At 50.1% G+C, this 17428-nt stretch overlaps 1 protein-coding gene across 1 annotated transcript in view; it reads left to right on the top strand.

The window, feature by feature from the left end:
* MEGF11 (multiple EGF like domains 11) overlaps nt 1-17428 on the top strand; it is a 255173-nt gene that overhangs the window by 181046 nt on the left and 56699 nt on the right. Inside the window, exons 7-9 of the mRNA XM_004374678.2 lie at nt 1659-1795; nt 6774-6986; nt 15141-15315. Of these exons, the coding sequence (XP_004374735.1) occupies nt 1659-1795; nt 6774-6986; nt 15141-15315 (525 nt within the window). The remainder of the gene's footprint in view (nt 1-1658; nt 1796-6773; nt 6987-15140; nt 15316-17428) is intronic.

Here is a 17428-nt window from a genome sequence, read left to right as displayed (position 1 = left end):
TCTATTTTCTCTGCCCCACTGTCTGGAACCCCTATTAATTAATGTCAGACCTTTAGGATAGATTATTTTAATTTTCTTATGTTTTCTCCACTAGTTTCAATTTCACTCTTTTTTGTTCTTCTTTGTGAGAAATTTCTTCAACTTTAACTTTCAGCCCTTCTGTTGCATGTTTGAAAATTTCTTCCATCTGATTTTTTTTTATTTTCAAGAATTCCTTACTATTCTCTAGATATCCTCTTTTATAGCACTCCATTATTTCTTGATGCAATATCTTTCTTATAACTACCTAGGATACTCATTTTTTAAATTATATTAGTGTTTTTATTTTTCTTTTTTTAAAGTTTTCTTAGTTTCTTGCACAGTTCCTCTTTCCTCTGCATTCCTTTGTCTGTTTGTTTTGGTTCATCTCTCATGCCAGAACCTTATTTCAAATATCTGATGACCCTCGGAAAACTGATCGAAGCCTGGAATTGGGAGACCATGCCAGCCTTGTTGACTGATGAGACCCTCAAATGTCAATATCTGTAGATCTTTTCTCCTGAGCTCATCAAGTTTCCCCAGAAAGGACTCTTGCCAGTGGGAGTATAGTCTGGCAGTCAGCATTCTGGGAGCCGAGTAGGGGAAGAAAGTGGAGGTTCTGATCATTCAGCAGTCAGAGTTCCACATGACCTCCATTTCAGTGCAGCACCCCAACTGTCAGCTGTGCCTGGTGTCCCTGCATCGTCTGAAGCCTATGTGGGCCAGCTCCTCAGACAGACAGTAAACCACCAGTCTTCTGCCAGACTTGAGGAGGGGAAGTCACTTTGCTCTTTGAAGCTGGGGGTGGGGGACAGAGAGATCTGGGGTTTAATTCCTCTTTTATAAACTTTCAGACAGTCCTCTTGTTTTCACCACACCTGCACCTTGACCTTCAGAGGGTCCCAGTGTCCCCGATTCCTGAGCTTTTCTGAGGTTACAAAGGACTTAATCAGCCCGCATCTTGATGTCTCCCCACACTTCCTTTTCAGGCCCTTAGCACTGCTGAGAAAGCAGAAACCTAAGTCAGTTATTACTCCTCTGTCTGCTTTTCCATCTTCCAAAATGTGACGGCTCTAATCAATTATGGTCTCCTCTCCTTTTCCTTTTGTCTTTGAGGGTTTCTATCCCCCCCCACCACCACCACCCCCCTTTATTCTTACATTAGCTGGGTTTGGGAAAGAAGTGGAGATAAATGTATGTTTCCAAACCACTGTGTTTAATCAGAATCCTCTTCTTGGTTTCCCCTCATGCTTTACTTTATACCAGTGTGACAGTGCTTAGCACCTTGCACTTTAATTATCTGTTTTCTTGTTTGTCTCCCCTAGGAGACTGGGAGGACAGGAATCAAGTCTTACTCATTTTTTTGTATCCTTAGTATCTAATACAGTGCCTGCTATACAGTAGGTACTTACTAAGTGTGTACTGAATAATTGGATGAGCAAATTGGCCTCAGTCTCCCCATCTGTAAAATGAGAGCTTTGGAGCCATGATATCCTGCTTTCTATGCTTCTTTCGAGGCTTCCACTGGAGGAATGGGTGGTCCCTGGGGCTGTAGCTTCTGTGCCCTTCCTAGGAGAGTGGGCCTCCCAGATGGCACCTCAGGAGCACCCACCCATACGTGTCTCCCTCCTCTTTTTCAGGGAGCAGTATGTGCCCAGCCCTGTCCGCCAGGGACGTTCGGCCAGAACTGCAGCCAGGACTGTCCTTGTCACCATGGAGGACAATGTGACCATGTGACAGGGCAGTGCCACTGCACAGCCGGATACATGGGAGACAGGTAAGGCTGGGTATTAACTATTGTCCTTGCTCTTCACATTGCTAATGTTCACCACAGCCTTGCGTATAACTGCTAAGGTACGAGCCCACAGCATTCACTTTGCCAGCGTTCCTGTCTCCTTCCTCAGAAAGCATTCTGAGGCCTCTTGCCAGGGAGATCTATCAACTCATCCTTCCTTGCCCACAGCCTGCAGAGCACAGCCCCTCCCCTCCCCCAGTCCAGTTACCCAAGCCCTGAATTTGCCTTGGCTTACCTGGGGGATGGAGGTGAGCACCTCTTACCCACTCTACTTTCTGCGCTGATGCAGGGAGGCAATGGCACAGATAATCGAAAGGAGTTGAGAGTGCAAAATCACTTCCCACATTCAGCACGATTTCTCCCAGCAGTGGATTTTCCTTCCTAATATGAGTTCCGCCCAAAGGATACTGGCATCAGTTCACATCCTCTGAAGGCCTATGGTTGGAGAGCAGACTCAATGAGGCACCAGTGTCCTGGAGTCCAAACAACCTTGCAGAGTGGATAATCCACACAGCACAGAACTGAGAAATGACCATAGGTGCACATTTACTTATGGAAAAAGTATGCCATGAGGATACGGTGGGCACTGTGGAGGAGGGAGGCACAACAGCCAGTGGTCTGTTGTGAGCTAGAGGAGGACATGCGCTCACAGGACCCAGGCCAAGTCTCCTTCCTCTCATCCTCAGCCCTCAGCCACATGTGTCTCTTCACACAGAGAGAGGACAGTGATGCGGAGGCTGTCACACCCTGGATCATGGTTCCATTGGATCCATGTTTCATTTCCGACCTCTGGATTTTGTTAGTCTGTCTAGACAAGGTGAGATGAGAAGAACATTCTTTGCCACCCCTCTGCCTCCCCTGCCCAGGTAATATCAGGAAGCAGGGATTAAGGCTCAGTCAACCAATGAGTCCTTCCAACTCTGACCAACGTAATTAGTCTCCTCCAACTCTCGCTGGAATCAGGCCCAGATCCTTAATGATGTCCAGAAGAGACATTTTCCATTTTTATCCTTAGGCTTGCTTACCTGCAGCCCAAGGTCTTGTAAGCCAGATTGGATCCCTTTGCGAGCCAGTGTTCATTGACAGGAGCTTCCCAGGCATAGAACACGGGGTGGTCTGTGGGGCACCATCCTTCCTGACGCCTGATGGAGATTGAATCTCTGGGGGGCCTGAAGCATTGAGCACACCCTCCCATCCTCACCATCTCCCCCAAAGAAGGAAGCTTCCGGGATGAGCTAGTAGGAACAGGAGCCAGAGAGACTTTGAAACCAGACAGGACATCTGTGTTTCACTCCACTTCCATATGGGAAAGAATACAGCTCATTTGTTGTTGGAGATGAGCAGGCCCCGGGCTCCAGCCAGCTAGACTCAACACCAGTAGATCTCAGCTCATCAACTCTCTTGATTTTCACTGCCAAGATGTCCCAAATGGAGAAACAATTCAAAATCCCCCTTCGTGTTGGAGCCCTGCCATGAGCCTGGGGTAGAAGAGAAACCCCAAAAGACTAGGGGCCCTCTAGTAAGTTCCCCAGTCAACCGCAGGAGAGTACAATAGGAGGGCCTGTAGCATTCGGGTTCACACCCAAATGGGCTGCCTGGCGTTTAATATTTTGTAAAATTGCCTCCATTAATTTTGAAGATGACAGCTACATTAACCCACCCCAAATCATCACCGAGCTTATTAAAGTTGAGCGAGTGTAATAATGCAAGCCTCCCCAGATAGGCAAAAACCTGTGTAAATTAAACACGTAACAAGGGCTTTGCAGCTCAGTTTGTAATTTAATTGAGCAATGGATCTGGTTGTTAATGACAATATCAGACACATTAGATTGATATGTTGCAAAGGAAGGATGTTTAAGTAGAAAACTAATTCCTGCTGTGATTACGCTTCTGCTCCATAGGCCTGTTATTAGTGTGCTTTGTGTAAAATTCATCAGCAATCGTTGCTTGATCTCTAAATAAATAAGTTGTTTAAATTGTGAGGAGGAAAAAAAGGGGCTGATTATGTAAATGGTTAGGTCGTCAACACTGCATTTCCAGATTCTTTTTCTGGGGCTGTGGAATCAGGCACCGTGGAAGTATGGCAGGGTAGAGGACTGCCCTTCAGAGGGAGTTCAATGTCCAGTGCTCGGCCCAGTCCTGCTGGTGAGAGGGAGCAGGAATGTTCCAGTGACAGGGAGGAGAATCAGGAGGTGTCTCCTGGGGACCTCTCCTGGTCTGGCTTTTCTCCCCGAAGTCTGAGACATCTACGGCAAGCTAAGCTCAATGACTTCTGGGGAAACCTATTCTGAGGCAGAACCAAAAAACCAAGAAACCAAACCCATTGCTGTCAAGTCAATTCCAACTCATAGTGACCTATAGGACAGAGTAGAACTGCCCCATAGGATTTCCAAGACTAAATCTTTACAGAAGCAGACTGCAGTATCTTTCTCCCACTGGAGTGGCTGGTGGGTTCTAACCCTTGACCTTTTGGTTAGCAGCCGAGTGCTTAACCACTGCACCACCAGGGCTCCTTTTTGAGGCAGAACGGGGCTGGTAATTCAGTTAATGATCATATGGGACTTCAACAGCTCTTCCCCCTCCCCTTCTGCCTCAGTTTCACTCCTTACCGCCCCCATCCTGCTTCTCCTCCTCCTTCCTGTCATTCACCTTCCATTCATTCTCCAGACACCCCTTCTTTCTTTCCTCTTCCTCCTTCTCTTTTTTGCCCTCTTTCCCTTCGTGAGGCCTCAGATTGGTTCCAATGCGGCGCAGTCTGCCAGGAGATCGTCTGGGTTGTCTTGGGCACTTGCAGGCAGTGTGAGCTTGGAGCAGTCACTTCACCTCTACATCTCAGCTTCCTCAACTCCAGAGTGAGGGTACTGAGGATGTCTGCTGCTCTGAGGGTGGAGGACAGGCTTCAGGGTGTGAACAACCGGAAGCCCCTATATCATATGGGGGTGGGGGGCTGTTGCCATCCTTATCCCTGCTGGGCCCCCATCCTGCCAGATTCATCCGTTTGCCACAGTGGCCCTGAGAGGGGAGAGCTGGCAGAGCTTTCCTTGAGGGGAAGGCCTCAAGGCCAGCCAGCCAGCCACCCTCCTCCTCTTCCTGTCACTGTGGGCAAAGGGCAACAAAGACAGGGACACTCCAATCTGGAGTTGCAAAGTTAGTGCCCCCAAACCCTGATTGCTTCCCTAAGCCACTCACTGGCTGGTCCTACCACACCCTGGGGTCTGGTTATTCAACCCCATCACAGGCACCCAAGCCTCCTAGTGACTGACATGAAGTCACCCACACACAGGTCTTCCTGCCCTATCTGTGGAGAAGAACATTTGATTCCACCCATGACCCTCCAAGATTTAAGAAGGAAGCTAGGGCTACATTTTTTAAAACATCTTTTATTGCTTTTTCCCCTAACTATTATAGAATATATACAGAAAACCTAGAAAATGGAAAAATATAAAAATAAAAACATTTATAATCCCTCAGGTAAAGATTCTGACTGCTACGTATTGGAATTACTCCCTTTGAGCTTTGCTTATGCAGAATCTGAGTTCTGAAGGTCAGATGGGCTCTGTTTTAGGAGCTAGAAAGACATTATTAACAGTAGTAGTTATAACTACCATTTTTTATTGAGCCCTTACCATGTGCCATGTACCTTTATAAATGTTTCATGCATTCTCTTACTGAATCCTCCAACAGCTTGATGAGGTTTCGTTATTATTATCATCCCATTTTACAGAGGAGGAAGTGATGCCCGAGAGCTGTGAGGTCAGTTCTCAATTATCCGCACCACTGAAGTAGTGCTGGGACACGGATAATACAAAACCACAGAGTCCAGAGGCCATTTCCATTCACCTTTGAGACGCAGGAGTTGCCCATTTCTAGGAGCCCTGGTGGCACAGTGGTTAAAGCGCTCAGCTGCTAACCAAAAGGTCAGAGGTTCGAACCCACCAGCCGTTCCTTGGGGGAAAGACGTAGCAGTCTTTCCATAAAGATTTACAGCCTTGGAAATCCTATGAGGCTGTTGGACTCTGTCCTGTAGGGTCGCTGTGAGTCGTAATTGACTCAGCAGCAGTGGGTATGGTTTGGGGGTTTTATCCCCAGATTTACCCCGTGACTAGTCAGGCTCCAGTTGTGACAATGGATTTGCATCCCCTGGAAACAGCTATAGGCTGGCAGGGGTTGGAGGGACACATGGGGTGGGGAGGAGGCTGGGGCACATTCGGAAGGCTGGCTGCTCAGCAGTGGGGGTCACAACCTCCCACAGGGGGTCCACAGCCAATAGTCCTACACAGTTAATGAAGGAAGTTGACTAGTTATCATGTGTGGAGCTCTTGGTATTCGACCCCAGTGGAGACAGGACACAAAGAAGGCTTCATCCTTGGTGGCTCATGGGCTGATGGGATAGTCTCAGCCCCTGCCTTGAGGGGACCCCCAATCCAAGGAAGGAGAAATGACCCCTGACATGGGGGATTCCCCAGTCTGATGAAGAAGGAGGCCTCTTCTGCTCGGGCGCAATTCCACACTAGTGGAGGAGACACATCTCCCAGTGTGACAAGGGAGACCGTACATCTGTCCACACACTCACAAACGATGAGCAGAAGTGAACTGACCGCATTTCATAAAGTCTGAGATGCTGCCGATGGTAAGTTGCGTTGTCTCATACACTGCTAAGAAGAAAAACACTGATGATTAAACTATGCCCTGCCATCAGCTGTAACGCTTACCTGATTTCAGAGATGTTAACACATATTTTAAATATATAAGGTTTAGGATCAATGAAATATGATAGTGCAGACTCAGTGCTGGGGGACTCAGGAGACTGGTATGAAGGAGGGAACTGACTGGGGTGAGGAAAATCACGGAATACTTCCCGGAGGAGGATTTGAGGAGGGAGGGTACCAGGCCCAAGCCTGGAGGCAAGGTCAAGGGCAGTTCCACCCACAGTCTCAGTCCCTCCCCGCTGTCCCCACAGGTGCCAGGAAGAGTGCCCCTTCGGGACCTTCGGCTTCCAGTGCTCCCAGCGCTGTGACTGCCACAACGGGGGCCAGTGCTCGCCCACCTCAGGCGCCTGCGAGTGTGAGCTGGGCTACAAGGGCCCGAGCTGCCAGGAGCGGCTGTGCCCTGAGGGCCTGCACGGCCCAGGCTGCACCTTGCCCTGCCCCTGTGATGCCGACAACACCATCAGGTACGAGCTGGGGACAGGCGAGCCTGGGGAAGGACAGGGTGGGCACGGATGAAGAGGGAGCCTCTCAAGCCACTGCCCCCCACCTCCAGCCCAGTCCAGCAGCATGGCCATCCAGGCAGAGAGGAGAAGGAGCTGGGCCTCAAAAATCAGCTCAGCTAGCCACTTTGGTGAACAGAAGGGGAAGCTGAAGCCACGCAGCCAGAGCCAGGACTAGAACCCTGGCCTCCTGCCTCTGTCCACCATACCAGGCTGCCTGCCTTTGAAACTGAGCCGGCCTGAGACACCACAGACAGGAACCAGGAGGGATCCTGGGGCACTCAGGGGAGCAGGTGGGGTGGGACAGGGCCACATAGAGCTGGGATGCCTGGGATGGTGGGGCTTGGGGTACTACAGGCTCTGGGAGTATTGTTCTGGAGAACATTTCTTCTACGCACTGCATCTAACCAAGCCGCTCCCCCAATCCCAAGGGGCCCAAAAAATAGGGCCACCTGGGCGGAAGCAGGGGTGGAGCCACAGAAGGTCAGTACTAGAAGGGACCTTAAAAATCAGTATAGCTGGGCCTGGACTGGAAAGTTGGGGTCAACCTGTGGTTCTCAACTGTAGGCAGTTTGCCCCTGCGGGATATTTGACAATATCTGGAAACTTTTCTGTTTGTCAGACTTAGGAGGAGGTGATGCTGGCGAGGGTAGAGGAGCAGACCCTTCATCAGGGCCTTGGCTTGGGGACAGCTCTCCCTGTGCTCTGTGTCCTTGGGGTTTGGGGACCCCTGGGCAGAAGCTAGCCCCTACCCCTGTGTCCAGAAGAGCCAGCACTGCTCTGGGCCGCCTCTCCCAGCTCCCGTCACTTTCGGCTTCACACACCAGCTGGCACCGCCCTCTGATGATAAATGAGGCTGTCGTCGTGCTCCCCCGCCCCCGGCCCCCAGAGGAGCCCTGGTGGCACAGTGGTTAAGATCTCAGCTGCTAACCAAAAGGTCAGCAGTCTGAATCCACCAGCCATTCCTTGGGAACCCTATGGGGCAGCTCTAACTCTGTCCTATAGGGTCGCTATGAGTTGGAATCCACCCAGCCGCAACGGGTTTGGTTTTTTTTGTTTCAGCTCCCAGATAAAGGCGGGGGGTGGGGGGACCCTCCTGTGTGCCTCGCTGGTTTCGCCTGGCCTGGGGGACAGTTCAGAGAGGACTGGCCGCTACAGCAGAGGGTGCCACCGCTATTCACAGGCCAGAGAGAGAACTTTCGGCCCTGTTCACTGGGACAGCCAGGACTTAGCCCAGCCCCGCTTCATTTCTAGCTTTTGATTATCCACAAAGCACGCAGGAGCCTGGGGTCACTGCAGACAGAGGTGTCTCAGCAAGCGTTTATGGCTTCAACAGAAACAGACCTCAGTCCCTGGAGCTGAGTGCTGGCTGGTGCTGACTGCAAGGGTGGAGGGTAGGGGCGGAGACTGACCAGAGGGGGCCCTGGAGCAACAGACCTGGCCTGTACATGACCTGAGCATTCATACGCTCAGTCAGTCATTCCACAGACACTGATGCTTGTAGGGCTGGTCCTTGAGGTGGAAACAGAGGCACCCTCAGCACCAGTTCAGCCCTTGAGAACTCGAACTTGGGCCTGGAGTGCTCACACACACTGAGCACCTTCTACCATATTTCTTCAAATACAAAACAACACCAGGAGTGAGGCAGAGCTTTATTTTATATACTGCTGACAGAGGAAAATGCTGCCATCTGCGCTGTGACGTACCATTGCTTGTATGGCACACCCAAGGGGCATCAAGGGGCGGGGGGATTTTAGTGCATCTTAGAATCAATGAAATATGATATGTGGTTGTCCCTGCTGGGTTCCAACATGTACCCAAGTAACTGTGATCCAGGGTTGCATGCAGAAAGCACCCCAGGAGAGTGTAACAGCTGGTCAGGGAAGGCTGCCTGGAGGAGGTGACATCTAGGTTGGGTCTGGAGGCCAGGACTGAAGCTCTAAGACTCTAAATTCTGGGCTTCCCGCATGGCTGGTCAAGGACTGGGCAGATGCCTGCCGCTATTCCACAGGTGGGAGTAGGACCAGGATCCTCCGCCCCTGCTGGGAGGGTGGGGAAGGAGCCTCTCAGGAACAGGAAGCAAGGCTGCTGCTGGGCTGCAAACCAGGGAGGGTCCCTGCCACAGAGCTCTAAGCAACCCCCATATTAAAGAGCTATTGTTTTCCCTCCCCGCCTGAGCAACCGTGCTGTGCATAATTTCCTCTTCCTCTGAAGGAGCCTCGATGCATGATTAATCTGGAAGGACTCCCTCGTCCCCGTCGCTAATCTCAGTCCCTCCAATACTGATGATTATTTGCTTTACTGTCTTTAATGCATGTCAGGTTTCAGGGACTGGGAGGCTGTAGTTGTTCTTGGGAGTGGGGGCTCCAAGTGTGCCTGCCAGCCCACCCCCCAGGCTGAGCTCTCGGTGTCTGCGTCACTACCTCCTCAGGGGGGATTCTTCACAATGCCCGGCTCCTCGAGGGCTGGGGCTGCCTGGCTGGCCCACGTCTGCAGCCTCAGCATCATACAGCGCCTGGACAGAGTTTGCCTTCGGTAAAAAGAACCACTGGGATAATCTAACCAGCCCATTCCTCTAGCTAGTTCTGCCCCTGAGCTGATCACCTTCCCCCCTCTCTTTTTTTTAAATATTTCACCCCATTCTCTTGGCACACTGTCCCATGGTGGGTGGAGCCCTCAACACTCACCAAGATCTTTGTTTAGTTGAACCCAGGGTTTCTCAGCCTTGCCACTACTGACACTTTGGGCCAAATAGTTCTTCGTTGTAGTGGCTGTCCTGTGCATAGTAGGACGTTTAGCAGCATCCCTGACCTCTACCCAGTGTGCTAGAACCAACCTCCTCCACAGCCAGCTGTGACAACCAAGAATGTCTCCAAAAACCAAAACCAAACCCACTGCCGTCAAGTCGATTCCACCTCATAGCGACCCTATAGGACAGAGTAGAACTGCCCCACAGGGTTTCCAAGGAGCGGCTGGTGGATTTGAACTGCGGACCTTTTGGTTAGCAGCCGAGCTTTTAACCACTGCACCACTATTGTCACATGTCCCCAAATTGCCCAAGACTGAGCACCGCTGTTCTAACTGAACACTCCGGTGCTGCACTTGGTTTCAGGGAGACACCGATCAGCTCTCCTCCTCTGCACAGGTCGCCTCTTCTTTTCCCGTGAGCCCTTGTCCTGTTGTAGAGCCTTCACTTAGAACCCAGGAAAAGCAGGGGGATGATTCTGTGACTTCTAATCTCGAGGCAGTTAAGCTACAGGTCCTGGGGCTGAGACTCCTGAGTCCTGGCCTCAGAACTTACCTCTGTCTGAGCAAATGTCCTGATTATGCACATCTCCTCTCCGTTCCTCAGTTTCCCAATCTGTCCATCACCTTTCCTGAGCCCAGTGGGGGAAAAGAGTTCTGTTGTGGTCTTTGAAAGTGAAGCTTCCACGAAACGACCCACAGAGATGGCGTGTGGGACCCCCAGGAGCCTCACCTCACTTCCCCCTGGCTTGGGCAGAGCTCCCAACAAAGCCCTCACTGAGACAGCCTGCAAGGCCTTGAGCATCTTTTCTAGGAAGACAGAGCACCCCAGCCCCCAACCAAAGAAAGCCCTCCTCATGGAACCCCAGCCCCTCTCTGCTTTGCGCCCCTCTGGCCAGGCTGTCTCGTAGAGCCGAGTTCACATGGCCTGGGAAGGAAGGCATGGCTGGTGAGATTCCCCAGGGCTTCACTCCTTTAGAAACTGTTTGTAGCGCATACAAAGGAGCCCTCCTCCGTCGTAAAGGTGTCGGGCCTCTTAAATGTCCCGTCTACCATTGGATTGTCGTAGACGAATTCCAGCAGCCATGATCATGTATTATCTTTGGAAGATTTGATTTAGCCACCAGATGTGGCATCAATAAAACCTCATAGCAGCCAAAAGAAAGGCAGACAAATCCACCCTGAAAAGATTCCTGTAACGTTCAGCTTTCGGCTCCTATTAGCTTGTGATTAATCTATGTCTAGGGAAAACGAGAAAATGGAATAAAGGAAAAAAAAAACAGAGAAAATGGAGCATCAGCTGAAACAGCAGGGATTGTGACTTTTGTCTGAGCCTAACCAGTAGTCACCGGTCACCATGTGACTCAACGGAATGGCTCGTGGCACTGCCAGGAGGAGAGGACAGGGAGGGGGACAGTGGGAGAGGGGACCCCAGCACCAAGCATGGTGATCGCAGTTCACTCAGTCAGTGGTGACTCCCCGCCCTCTTTCCAAAGGCTTTTTTTGGAGTGCTTATAACAAGAGACAAATAATCAAATTAAGAAAAGAGATAATCACATTTTTTAAAATATAATTTTAGGGGCATGAAAAGGAGAAAGAAATAAAGAATTTTAAATTTGATTTTAAGCTTTCTGGTTCCCAGTGCAAAAAAGTAAAACTAGAGCTCAGACATCCCCAAACAGCTAAAATGATACGGCAGAGATGAATGGCGGGAAATGGGGGCGAGGGGCGGCGGTTAGGCGCCATTTGTGAGACCGAATTAAGAGACCAGGAAGGAAACATAATATCAGTGTTTCCAGCTCTTGCGGGCCTGGGGCGCTTAGCACGGACTTGTGCCCTTGTCCAAGTGTGAACCGCAGGTGGGTGAACTTTGGGAGACTGTTGGTGGGGAAGGAACAGCAGAAGAATCTATTTATGGGAAGGGCGGAAATGTGCCTGAAACCCTTTAGAATCTCCAGGGCTGGACAGTGCCAAGGCCTACCAGGTCATTCCTGGGGCCCAAGCATGTCCGCCACCACGGCTGTGACTAAGCTTGTTCCCCAAACCCTAAACCAAAATATCAGAGAAGGCCTCAGGAAAGTTGGAACCTACAAAGCCTGTGCCTAAGGACTTTAGTCAGAGGGTTGGGACAGAGATTAGTGCCCCAAAACCATCTGGCTGAGGGTCGGGATGACCAAGGAGGCCCCTGCCCCATAGTCAGTCCGTAGTCTTGCCACTACCTCTGCTACAGGGCTTGGCGCTCAGGGAGGAATTTTTCTGGAACCGTGAGGGTCGGAAATCTTTGTTCTGTCAGTCAGACTTGCTTTCTGAGTCTTCCAACACTCAGCCAGTATGTGCATTCTTTTATATGTTTACAAGTTTTCTTGCTTTAGATCTGTTTATAAATATAATAGATGCTCAGGTTTGGAACATTAGAGAATACATAGAAAATTAAAGAAAAAGTTCAGAATCATGCATAATTTCTCAACCCAGAGATAAACGCTAAAGCTATTTTATCGTCATTTGTTCATTCTTCATCCACGGGTTTGTATCTATGTATCTATATCACTTTTTTTCATGTTTTGGATCAGGTATACAGCTGGCTGACTTCCCTTAACTTTATAGCAAGTCATTAAATATTTTGGAAAACATTTAAGGAGCTCTCTAACATTCCTTCCTATGGATTTCCATAATTCATTTAACCAGTACCCTGCTGTTAGAGGCGGCATCAGGCCGACCTGGGTTTGAATCCCAGCCCCACCACTGACTGAGCCGTGGGACCTTGGGCTAGTCACGTGACCTCCAAGTGCTGTCTGTAAAATAGAGGACCTAAAGCCTAAATCACGGGCTTATTTGAAGATTAGAAATATATGTGCAAAGTGCCTGGTGCTTTAATAGCCTGGTCACATATTATTTATTATTATTTAAACTGCTTCCATTTTCCAGTGTTATAAACAATGGTTCAGGGAACATCTCTGTGCATAAATCTTTCTCCACAACTACGATCGTTTCTTTAGGATACATTCTGAGAAATGGAATTACAAGACCAAAGGGTCTGAGTGTTTCTAGGACTCCAGATACATAACCCCAAATTGTTTTCTAGAAGCCTCTACCAGCATTGAGTATTTGTCCCTTTTTAAAAGTCTTTACTGCTTTGGTAGCGAAAAGTAGTATCCAATTGTTGTTTTGACTTAATAATTAGTGAAGCTAGACATTCTCCGAAAAGATTATTACTATTTGCACATAGTATTCAGGAATTGCCTGCTCTGTCCACCCACTCATTTCCCATGAGAAAAACCAGGGCCTCCACAAGAGAAACAGCTTGACTAGGCTTCACACAATTCGTTTGTTCATTAATTCATTGACCAAATACGTGGTGAACACCTCCACCGTGCCAGGGACACTCCTGGGCCCTGGGGTACAATACAGAGGTAAGCAGAGAAACAAAGGGCCTCCCTCACAGAGCTGCAACCAGGTGGGGGAGACATGATAAACAAGTCAACAGACACATAAAATAATTATACATTATGAAAGTACTATTCCTTCTCAGCTCTTTAATTGGACCCTGACTATGAGCCAGGCACTGGGAATCCAGAGACATAAAGCCCCTGTCCTCCTGAGCTTAACAGGACCAAGACTTGTACCCAGGCTCCTCCTGCTGGCCCAAGCACATGCTTCTCTTGAATTTTGTCTTAGATTCCTGTGACCGCCATAACAAAATACCACAAACTAGAGGGCTTCCAACAACAGACGTTTTCTCTCACAGTTCTGGAGGCCAGAAGTCTGGATCTAGGGTGTTGGCAGGGCCATGCTGTCTCTGAAGGCTCTAGGGGAAGATCCTTCCTTGTCTCTTCCAGCTTCTGGTATCCCCAAGTGTTCCTCGACTTGTGGCAGCGTAACTCAGTCTCTGCCTGTCTTCACATGACATTTTCCCCGTCTATCTGCCAGACAGGTGTCTCTTCTCTTTTTCCAAGGACAGCATTCATATTGGATTAGCTTCCACCCTACTCCAGTATGACCTCAGGCTAACTAATTACATCTGCCAAGACTCTATTTTCAAATAAGTTCACAGTCACAGGTAATAGGGGTTAGGACTTCAACATATCTTTTAGGGGAACACAACTCAATCCATAACAACTGTGTCCCTTTTTCTGGACTCTGAACTAGGGAGGCAGGTGACACAGGGCATCTAAGAGGTTCGTCTCTACCATCCAGTACCTTTCCATGTGTGTTAGTCTGGGTCCTCCCAGAAGCAGACCCCAAGTGCATGAGATTTCCTAGGGGAAACGTTAGTGAGGAGAAGTGGGGAGGGGTCTGGGGAGGCGGGAGAGCCATCAGACCTCAGTGCAGGTCTGACTCATGTGAAGGAGAGAGGGAAGGAGGGAAGGGGGGTGGAAGTATCTTGCTCTATAGTGCAGTTCTAAGGCAGTTTGGGAAGGCTCATGGGGAGTCTTCAAGCCAGAGTTGCCCATCAGAGGAGTCTGTGTCTCGGAGGAACGACCCTACCTTAGTATCCCTGCTGTGCTCAGTCACTGGCCGGAAGTAGCCTGTGGGAAGTGTGGCTGAGCAAATGTAGTGTTGGATTTCAGAGCACAGCAGCTGGGGCCACGGTCAATTCCACTCCCAGCAGGAGATGTTCATGGCCCCCACACCTGGCATCCCTTCTGATCATGAATGGATGTTGGCTGTTTGATCAGATCTCTGCCAGCCAGAGGTTGCCCCACTCTCTAGTGGTCATGCCCCTGGCTCCAGGCAAATGGTCCTTTCTCTGACCTAGATGGACACGGGGCACAGAAGAGCTCACTCTTTGTTAAAGAGTCCTGGTGAAGCATGGGTGGAGGGTCTTCTCCCCATTGCATTACCCGAGAAGGGGAGGTCACATCTGCCCTGAGATCTCCTTTTAACTCAGCAAAGGTTGACTGAGTACCTACCCGAGGCAGAGCTGCTGGGACTTGCTACTACCCTCTCGTGCCTGCCCCCACATTAGGTATCTGCCTTGGGTGAAGGGAAGTGGGTGAAGCCCTGGACCCTTCATAGCCCGTAAGGCAAGGGGCTGAAGAGCCTGTCTTCTGCTTTGGTCCCTGTGTATTTGTATCATAAAGAGCACTTGTTAAGGAGTCGGGAGAGCTGTGTACTAATCCTGATTCTGCCACCTCCTCGCTTTGTGACTTTAGGGCAGTTACATAAACACCTTGAGCCTCAGTTTCTGGGGGCTAGTAGGACCGTGTGGCCTTGGCATCTTCTGATAACAAACAAGGCATTGAGCAATTTAACCTCAGAGGTCCTTTGATTCTGCCACCCTGGGCAGACCTGACTTGGTGCGGGCAGCGGGGTGGGGGGACGTGGCTGCATCCCTGACCGGACTCTCCCCTCACCCTTCTCTCACCTGCTCAGCTGCCACCCAGTAACCGGAGCTTGCACCTGCCAGCCGGGCTGGTCTGGCGGCCACTGCAACGAGTCCTGCCCTGCTGGCTACTACGGCGAGGGCTGCCGGCTGCCTTGCTCCTGCCTGAACGGCGCAGACTGCCACAGCATCTCTGGGGGCTGCGCTTGTGCCCCGGGCTTCATGGTAAGACGCGAGGGCCGTTCCCACGGCCTCCCCTGCCCCCCACCACAGGCTGGGTTGAGTGGGAGGTGTGGTCCTGCACCCAGAGGTGAAGAATGGGAGTGTCTCCTCGTGTGCCCCTCAGAGAGCCCCCAGAGCTGCTCTCAAAGGGCCAGTTCTGCTGGGGTTTGTAATTGTAAAAGCAAAAGAAAGAAGGGCCTTCCATCGTCCCCCCAACACCCTGAAACGCCAGCTGTCTTCCTTTGTGTCAGCTCTTCCCTGTCTGTGTTCTTATGCACACAGTAGTCTCACATCCTAACAACCACAACGCACACACGCGGTTTTTCATTCTTCGTCTTTCCCCCACATTGCTGCCTGGGCTGCTTAATCCTCATTTGAAATGGCTGCATGTCACTTACGTCCCCCAGTTTACTCAGCCACTCCCTGCCTGCTGACTATTAAGCTGTTTCCAGTGTTTGCCACAAACGTTGCAATGAGCACCTTCACACCAACAGCTTCCCCTCCCTCCTTCTGAGTTATTTCCTTACGGCTGAATTCCCAGGGTCAGTGGGTATAATATATTAATGGTTCTTGATGGATGCTGCCAGATGACTTTCCTCAGGGGTTATATAAATCCACACTGCCACCACCCGTGTTTGGATGTACCTATTTTAGAACAACTTTGCTAACATTTTTTTTTTTTTTTAGTTTTGCTAATTACATAGGCAGAAAATGGCTGCTCAGTGTTGCTTTAATTTGCATCTCTGATTACGAAGGGGAATGAGCGTTTTCCCCCACGCGTTTGTTTACTGTTTATATTTCCTCATGAATTATGCTGGTCTTTATGAGGTTTGAGTCTGGGGAACTTGACATTGGAAGTGGAATCCTACTCAAAGGTCAGGCGTGCCTGGTGGGTCCAAGGAGCCAAACGCGCAGAGGTCAGCCAGGACCACATTTTTTGTTGTGCTGGAGGTGGGGGTTTATGCAGAAAGAGCACGGTCTTTGGAACCAGTCAGACCTGGGGTCATATCCTGACTGTCTTGCCAACTGTGTGACCTTGGTCAAGTGACTTCACCTGTCTTATGCTCAGTTTCCTCACCTGAGAAATGGAACACCTGCCTTGCAAGGTTGTGGTAAGGTGTAGAGATATAAAGTACCTGGTAGCAGCGCTTCTGAGACTTAAGTGAACTTATGAATGACCTGGGATGGGGCCTGAGAGTCTGCATTTCTCAGAAGGTCCCAGGTGGTGCTGCTGCTGCTGGCCGGTGGTCCTCACCTTGAGTAGGAAGGTGTTGGTGTCGTTACTTGCCGTCAAGTCGATTCGAACTCATGGGGACCCCCAAGTGCACAGAGTAGAACTGCTCCATTGGGTTGTCAATGCTGTGACCTTTAGGAAGCAGATCACCAGGATTTACCTCCAAGGCTTCTCTGGGTGGGTTTGAACCACCAACCTTTTGCTCAGTAGTCCATGGCTTAACCATTTTCGCCACCCAGGGAAGGTACTGCACAGCTGGGGTTCTGCACTTTGGCTGCACGTTGGAATCACCTGGGGAGCTTTAAAAGTGCTAATGCCTGGCCCCTACCCCAGGGATTCTAATGTATTTGTCTGGGGGTCTACTTGAGGCCAATGTGCTGCAAAACCCGGTTTCCGTCGAGTCAATTCCGACTTCTAGCTACCCTATGGGACACAGCAGAACTGCTCCATAGGGTTTCCAAGGAGCAGCTGGTGGATTCAAACTGCTGACCTTTTGGTTAGCAGCCAAACGCTTAACCACTGCACCAGCAGGGCCTCAAGGTGGGGAAAGTGATGGACAAGAAAACCCTTGGTGTGATAATGGAAGTGAGGGTTTTCTGGGGTCAGTGCATTTTGTGAGCAGGTTGCCCTTGGTCTGCAGTGCAGGGCTCAGGGCAAAACACTGCTCAGCATCCTCTTCCTCTTCCCCAGTGCAGATAAAACTGGATGGAAATGAACTCTGGTGGCATCTTTGAAAGGGAGAGAAATCTGATCCTCCTCAAGATTTCTTCTCTAATTTATCTTTGTTAGTGTGAGTTTTTTCCATAACTTCCATGGACAAATGGAAGTGTCCTAGGTTTTGGGTTTGAGTAGGAGAGAAGAGATGTTTGTAATTAAAAATCT

This window comes from Trichechus manatus, unplaced genomic scaffold (assembly GCF_000243295.1).
Source record: "Trichechus manatus latirostris isolate Lorelei unplaced genomic scaffold, TriManLat1.0 scaffold00030, whole genome shotgun sequence".
Classification (NCBI taxonomy): domain Eukaryota; kingdom Metazoa; phylum Chordata; class Mammalia; order Sirenia; family Trichechidae; genus Trichechus; species Trichechus manatus.
This window is presented reverse-complemented; position numbering and strand designations above follow the sequence as displayed.